The 8,270-nt window shown below is 40.4% G+C and overlaps 1 protein-coding gene across 1 annotated transcript in view; it reads left to right on the top strand.

The window, feature by feature from the left end:
• Positions 1 to 3,039: 3,039 nt before the first annotated feature.
• Positions 3,040 to 8,270, top strand: part of LOC134175605 (centromere protein J-like) — a 32,283-nt gene continuing 27,052 nt past the window's right edge. Inside the window, 5 exon segments of the mRNA XM_062641748.1 lie at positions 3,040 to 3,552; positions 3,889 to 3,985; positions 5,619 to 5,849; positions 6,896 to 6,991; positions 7,680 to 7,818. Of these exon segments, the coding sequence (XP_062497732.1) occupies positions 3,100 to 3,552; positions 3,889 to 3,985; positions 5,619 to 5,849; positions 6,896 to 6,991; positions 7,680 to 7,818 (1,016 nt within the window). The 5' untranslated portion in view covers positions 3,040 to 3,099.

Here is an 8,270-nt window from a genome sequence, read left to right as displayed (position 1 = left end):
TGATGTATATTTTTCATTGTATCACTTTAGACATGTCCCAAAGCGTACAGAAGTTAATGGGAATTAATGGACAAACTTAACCCTTTTTATGTTATTGTTGTTTTTTATATTGTATGTTCATGTTTGCAGAAGTCAAGAGTTAACCCATGAAGCAGCTGCTAACTTAATTGCACGAGATTATAAAATAATTGTAATTTTGCTATGTGTTGTACCATTCCCAGCAGAGAAGGATCAAGATCCATGCCTGGGATTGTTAGGTATCAAAGCAATGCAGATATAGAATAATAAAAAACCCATCAGATTTTGGAGAGTGCAGTGGGTGAAGGATATGTTCAGCACTTCAGTTCCTGTTGATTATTCTATATTCTGTGCTGCTTAAAAGAAAATTATCACCACTGATTCGGGTCTCCCTGACCTGTTTCCCCACATGCATCAAGTTTATGGCTGTTGCCCATTCTTAGTAATACAATTCTAAAAAGCAGAAGCAAAATTCACAAATAATAACTTCTCATTCCTGTCTCCAGTAGGGAGACACCGGCAACTGCTCCCAGGTTTAGGAAAATTCTTCTCCCAAAATTCTTTCAGACAGTGCTATGGGAAGAGGGCTCCCCTGTTGTGCGCCTATCACTGGCAGCTATGGCATGGCTGCCAGGCTGGCTCTGAGGCCTCAGCTGAGGTCTGCAGACCTGAGCACATACGGTTAACTTCCTAGTGTTATTTTGGGGCACCTTATTAGAACTGTCAGGGCTTTCAGTTAGATTTCTTCTTGTTTTCAGGGGAATTTGTGAGGATTCAGTAGTGTTAAAGATCAGGTCACATATACAGAGACATACTGACCATATGCAAGAGGTTAACACATTGAGTGCTTTAAAATTCCATGGTTGGAAGGCTCTGTGAAAGTGCAAAGTATTTTACTTATTTATTTTGTCAAATATTTATTAGGAGACCACCTGAGAAAGAACAGGTTAGTGTTTTTATAAGCGTTTTGAAATGAAAGGTATCTGCTAAAACAGAGAATGCCCACAGACACTTCACAAGGCAATTGTCAGCCTGTTCTGTGCTTCCTTGTTTGCTTTGTCCAGCTGCCAAGGTGCGCTGTGCAAAGGCATTTCTACCTCACAGGGAGCAGTTTTGAATATGGCTTTGGCCATATTTACTGAGGGATTACTTTGTTGCCTGGCGATGCGGGGGCTTGGCGTGGCTTTGATTGAATGGTGCAGTCCAGGAAGAACCGCAGGGATCAGGGCTGTGGGTGAGAGCTTCTGCTTACTAATTCCCTGCGGTGCCTAAAGTGAAGTATGTGTTTGGAGATACTCTTAGCAAATATTGCCTGTTTACAGATCCCACCATTCTTAGTCTTCAGATTATATTTCCTTCATTTGTATTTTGGAGAAAGCATGACCAGGACATGGAGTCTCTATGCACCTAGTGCAAAACGTGATGTCAGTGGGACAGGCCACCAGCAGCCTTTGCATTGCCTCTTACTACTGAGAGTAACCTTCATACTGGCAGCTGATAGCTGCTCAGCATTTGAACTTTGTAATCCCAGGAACAGCTTAGTGTTTTTCGTGGGTATGTGCTGTTTCCCAAGTTTAAAAAAAGAAAAGCAAACAGAAAAAGGACTCAACCAACTTGCACACAGCATTATATTCAGAAAACCCCCTGGCAGGCTGCAACTTTTAGGTACATTTGAGTTTGACCTGAAGTGGGGTTCTGAAGGAGAAGCAAATTATCATATCCACGCCTGTGCAATACCGGAATACATCCAATACTGTTGCTGACAGCAGAGGAAAAGGGAGACTTGGGCCTTTGTGTTCCCTCTTAGGCTTTGGAGGGAATTGCAATATAGGGTTATGAGCTCTATTCTTTTCTCTAGGTGTGATTTCTTAGCCCATCCTTTCTGATCTATCCTTTTTATTCCCCCTTTTCATTCCTATTGAAGATCCATTCTGTGGGGTTCTTATTTTAGTGTATAAGCATCTGCCCAGACAGTCTGGACTTCCTTTGGTTTAAATTTGTAGATTTCCAAAGTGTTTCCAGAGGAACTGTAGATTCTTCTAAAGGGAGTTTAAGCCTGCAAACAGCATAATGCTCCCTAGCTACGCATGATGCATCCATAGGATGTGTATAGGTCTTAAACAAACCACTTACATTAAAGCAGGAAGAAGGAATTAAATGATTTTTCTTGCAAGTTAATTAAGTTCTTGGAGACTCCACATTTCTCAAAGAATGAAAATAAACCACATTTGAATCCTCCCATAGCAGACAAGATGGGGAGCTCACTATCTTCAGCTGCTGAAATATATTCCCCTATCCCAATTTGTTAAGGTAAGTAGCGAATGCCTGGCCCCTGCCTCAGAAGGACTGGAGGCAAGGTGCCTAAAGAGGGAAAGCAAAATGTCTGTGCTGTGCAGTCATCTCAGGCATACTGGTCTCAGGGAGAAAGGATGCAAGCTGTAGCAGTGTCATTCTGTCTATTTGAAATAAACATTCCTCTGATCATTAAACATCAGACAGTTTTCTAGTGATGTTTTTGTTTGATTTTTTTCACATGCCACGTTTTCTCCTGTTTCCTTCTGTTGTCTCTATCCCTTTCTTTCTGCAGTCACCCTTGGAGATTGAGCACTTTCTCTGAATTTAACGGCTGAAGATCTAGCTGAATGGCAAGGTCAGGACACTTTGGCAAATGCTTTCTAGTGGTGAGTTCTGTTTTCTATTGTTTTCAAGTCTTACATCTGTTCCTGTTTGTCCAAACTTTAGGATTTAATAGTGAAAGATGAGGCAGTACATCTAAGCCATTTTAGCTGGCAGAAATATTGTGATTTTACAGGTTTCTTGTATTGCATGTGTCCCAAGAGTGTTTATATATATATACACACATACATATATTTTATATATACTTATGCATATATAAAAATATAAATACATCTCTCTATATATATTACAGTTTCTGAAGTCAGAAGATATTCTATGTTCAGCCTGGCCTAAAAAGAATAATCTCTTGGATAAAAAATAAAAGAAAAGAAAGAAGACAATCACAAGATTTACTATGTCAGTATGGCACATTTTTCATGATGGTTTTTATTGCACAACCCTAATATGGATTTCAAAAAGCAGGACATGGAATCAGATGCTTTTAAGGAGGAAGACCATATGTCACAGCACACTGCTAGTGATCTGACAAGCATGGTACCATCTTCCAATATAATAATTGATAAGGTCATGCCTTCTTTTACCTCAGGTTGGGTTGAGAATATGAGTGAGTCCTCCAGCAAGAAGTGTCCACTTTTATACAGTTCAGAAGCCAGTGCTATGGCGGGCAACAGTAATGTCTCAGCAGATAACTTGGGCCACAACCAAGCTTTTCAGCATGCAAGCGAGTTACATTATTTGGCCAGCTCTGATTTTTTCTCTCAAAAGTTGGCTTCCAGTGAAACCCAAGCTGGAATTCATGATGCAAATGACACCTTAGAAATGTTGACTCCTCCTCTGCTCCCTGCCACAGAGCGTGGGGTGAACTATTGTGCTTCCACCTACAAAAACACAGAACAGGTTAGTTTGCAAAAATCTTTTGCCATTTTACAGCTCAAAGGGTACACCGACACCATGCAGGTAGAATGTGCCTTCCCAGGTTTTGCTACTCAGCCTCACATCAATCACCTTTTTCTTCTGGTGCGTATGCTGGGATTTCCTTCCACAGAAGCTGAGGCACAAAAGTGAGAGAAGTGTCCATCTGTGTGGACGCTTAAATACAAATGTCAACATTCTTTATTAAAACTAATGCACTTTAAGAGATACCTATCCCCAAAGTCCAGATATGATAATTCTTTCTATTTAAAAAACCTTCCAGAAATGTAGTTTGATACTTTATCTTCATGGCATTTTCAGACTCCAGAGCAGCAGGACCAGATGATGAGGCAGCAGATGGAGCAGCTGCGAAGGCTGGTGGCTGAACAGCAGAAAATTATTGCACTTTACAACCCAGGTACCTGGGGAATCCCTCCTGATGCTGCAGCACCCTCACTTGATGATGCTTGCACTCCAGCAGTGAAATGCAGAGTTCCCTAAATAAATAGAAGGTTTGATAGTTGTTTTCAGTGGCTGGGGACTCTGGCAGATGGGCTAAAACACTCATTTCATTGCACACAAGCTGTAAACCCCAGACAACACTTCTTTCCACCTTTGTATATTAAAATTTCAGGAAAACCAAGAGGAGGAGTCCTTTAAGTTTAATAACAGTTTCTTGTGTGGACTTCTGTTGAAATATAGATTTGAATGGTACTGCAAAAAATGATAGTATAGTGGTGAGCATTACAGAAAGGATGAAGTAGCCCTTTTTTTCCTGTACCTATATTTGAAAGCTACAGCTTTTAATTGAAAAAAGAAGTGAAAGTCAATGCACCCTGTTTCTGTTGTAGATTCATATATTTAATGGTACAGCCACCTGTTCCTCACACCATGATAAGACTCCTTCGACAGCTTCATTTTACTGGTATCATACAAATAGCATTGCTAGAAAACACCATCTGCTCAGCAATCGGGAAAATGAAAAGCCCCCTGCTCCCTTCTCACCCTGTTCACAGTAGTAATGCATTCTCCTCAGCGTGTGACCCCATTGTGAAAGGAGTATTTAAGGAAATCATGCAGACTTGTGGCAGCACTGGCTTGGCTTTGGTAGGGCTGCTTCTACATAACAAGGAGCATCATAAGGACATAGGAAGATAAAAGTGATCCTTGGATTGCTGCTGCTCCTCAGATAACCTGCTGAGGAGGCAGCTTCACCTAATCCATGTGGTAGGAGCTGAAGCAGCCTAAGACCCCCTGACTGCATCTATGCATTGACCTGGCATCAGTTTTCTCACTCTAATTCCAAGCGTCATGGTAACACAGACAGAAGAGGCTCTGCCCGTCTTCTAGCTGTGTGGTTAGAGCATCTGCCCAGAAGTAGTGAGTTGGGTTTGGGGTTTTTGTTGAGATAGTTTCTGACAGCATTTGAATCCACAAATCTTTCAAAACATGCCTTAACTGGGGATGAGGCAATTTCAGTTGCAGGCACTCTACTCTTCTTGTTGGAGTCAGGGCACAGGACAAAAAGGAATCATGATGTGGAGAAAGAAAATAAGAAGTGAGTCTGATTTTGTAACCTTATAGAGGGATTTCATTCCTGGAAGTAGTGAGACTGGCCTCTGATCCCTGTGCAGAACTCGTTACACCTTTTTCACTTGGAAGACTTCTAATAAGATGTGTAACCAGGCGTGCCTTCCACTCTTTTGCCTCAGAGATCCTTTGCAACACTTAACTTTTACTTGTTAAGGGACTTAAGAAATTCTAGGGAAAATATTGGTTTGCACCCTCAGAATTTATAAATTCCCTGTAGTTCAGCATCCCTGTAACAAACAATAATTTTGGTTATGATTTGTGGTTGCAGAAAGCATGTTTTACAGTTTAAATAAAATAACAAATGCAGAATCTGTTTACTTCACTCTGAACATGCAAACCACCAGGGAAATAGAGAGCAACATTGTGTCTGTGCAATGCCAGTTCAGCAAAAGATTTCCAGGTTGGTGCAAAATATTTGTCTTATGCTTCCCTAATTGTTCTCTGGTAAATATTTTTAGGCTTTTCTATTTCTCACCTAGTAGCCACAATGCCACCCCTTCTGTGCTGTCCAGCTACTGCCATTCCTGTCCAGTTCCCAACAGAAAGTTCTTCCCAAGTTGAGCGCCTGGAGCACTTACAGACCTCTCCCTTGGCAATGTGCTCTGCTCAGCAAAGCAGATCTCCACTGCTCATGCCAAATGAGAGCAGTTCAGAAATCTCAGGAGACCACATGCACCTTTCAGATTCAGGTGGGTAAAAAGTACTGGAAATCTGAAGTTAAGGCTATCATGCAACTCCTGTGAGTTTTTGCACTTGCTAGTGATTGTTACTGATTTTGTTGCAGGTCAGGGGAAGGTGCTTTGTGTTGATAGGGGCTTGTTATCAAAGCTTTTAAAGCATTTTAAACTTGACTTTTTTTGCTTTTTGAATCATATTCATCCTGCCTCTCACACTAACAGTGAAACTGGGCCTTGTATATAAATGGAGCAGAAAGTCGTTAAATTGGAAGAGATAAGTTATATGAAGTAGGCAGTACTTAGGGGGAGAAGAATAAGAAGTAGGAAATGGGATACCAAAGGTTGAGAAAGAAGAAAGAGCAATTTACAGCAAATTAAAAGTTGATTTTAAAATGTGGGGAAGAGGAATAAAAAGAAGTGGTAATGAATCCATTTAAAAGGAAAGAGGTTGTAAATCAGACCAGCATCTTTGATTCCTTTGAACTTTTATAGCAAGACCTGACTGTGATGCTGTGAGACAGTCCCATAGTACAATTGGAACTTTAATTTCATATTCTTTAAGCTAGTCCAGGACTGATACTCTCATTGAACGAGTCTTATCTCTTTTTTTGTGCCTGGCACTATTATTTCTTGCTGTGTTAACCTGAACCTGGGTCAGTTGCTCAGTGAAATTTATCAGAGAGCTTCAGGAATACTTGTGCCAGCACAAAAGAATGAAGCAGGGAGCAGATGACAGCAGGAACCTAAAAGCAAGAACACATGAGGACAGGGGGAGGTATGCCTGCTTTTTTTTTTGACAGCAGCACTAATTTAGAGCTGTTTCATGGTTGCTAAACTAAGGCTAGAAGGTTCAGAGACCTTATTCCATCAGGTTAACTCCTAGCTGGAAGCTGGTCAGTGGAGTTGCCTTTGAAATATGCTTCAGCTAATCGTGTGCATGGGGACTGGGCTGAACTGAGACCTTCCTAAATGTTGTGAGAAGTGTGGGGTTTTACTGCTGGAGACATAAACATGAGTGTACCAACAACCTGCATAACACTTCACATCTTTATTTAAAGGGATAAGCACAGAGCCACTGCTTCAGCATACTGAGAGCCCCACAAAAAAACTTGCCAGACAAAATGCTCAAGAAGAAAACAGAGAAGAAAACAAAGGTGAATTACAGAGCTGCTTGGACACATTGTTCTTGCCTTGCACTGGGAAACACTAGTTAAAAATTACAGTGCTGGGGCACTTCTATTACATTCTGGAGACAGCATAGCCACACACGAGATTGTAAGGAGTGATACATGGGTTCTAAATCCCTTGCTGTAGTCAACCTGCTGTGTCACCTCTGCAAGGCAGGTGACAAAGTTCATTTTTGTGAAATAGAATAGAAATGAAAAATAGAATAAAATGAAAATAGAATAGAAAATGCTCAGTTAGAAAGGCTCATGTGTACAAATACTGCTTGTTAAACTGTTTAATGAACTGGCTTTCAGGTCACAATTACAGACACATGAGTAGTTCAGTACTGTCTAGCAAAGTGTCTTCACTGCAATGTTCTGCAGTGAACACATTAACCAACTGTTACAAATGTATAGAGACAAGGAGTATAAATCATGCCATTTACCCTTTCCTTATTTCCAGCAACTAGTCTTGAGGATAAGGTGCCTCTTTTTCTCATGGGTTGCATCCTCCTACCTACTTAACTCAACTGTATTCTATAAAGTGTTTTCAAAAATCAAAATCTTGCATATGTTGTTGAAAATATAAATATTTATAATTTATTTCATTAGGTTTATTTTCAGTTATTCATTCTATAAAAGCTTTGTTTTCATTGACCTTTTTCCTTCTGCTTAGAGAACAGTCAATTAGAAGAAAGGAGTTTCCCTGAAATTTTTTCTGATGTCAAAGAACAAAGAGAACAAATAAAGGAGAAGATTCCTCCATCTCCCTTTGACGCAGAGGCAAAGATGAAGACTGGAAACATAGAAGACAGGTGAGAAGTTATCTTAAGCAGTCAGTCAAGCTACAAAAGTTTGTCTTTCTTGACTGTACACATACTTTATATGTTACATTTGCAACACAAAGGCTCTTTGCTTGAGAGTGGCAGGTATGCATGGGCAGAGATTGGACAGGTCTAAGGATTTACAGCTTATCTGCTTCTACATAATGGGATGCTGGCTTAACCAATTTAAATTGATTGGTTTTGCAACTATGATCTCCAAAGAACAGAAGTAAGACAAAATTTGGCAGGGAAAGGTAACATCTTTTGTTATGCCATCATTTCTTCTGCTGTGGCCATCAGTTTGCAATGGCAACATCAGTCTCAGTAGCTCACTCATTCTTGTTCTTACTCTGACTGTTCATCTGTGCCAAGACCAATTTTTAAGTGCCTATATACTGAGCAGGTCACCAAAGTAATCCTTTGTAAAGTTATCTGAAGAGATG

Source organism: Pezoporus occidentalis, unplaced genomic scaffold, assembly GCF_034315485.1.
Source record: "Pezoporus occidentalis ecotype Australia unplaced genomic scaffold, CSIRO_AGI_Poc_V1 ctg7, whole genome shotgun sequence".
Classification (NCBI taxonomy): domain Eukaryota; kingdom Metazoa; phylum Chordata; class Aves; order Psittaciformes; family Psittacidae; genus Pezoporus; species Pezoporus occidentalis.
Note: the sequence above shows the minus strand (reverse complement) of the source record. Positions and strands in the feature narration are given on the sequence as shown.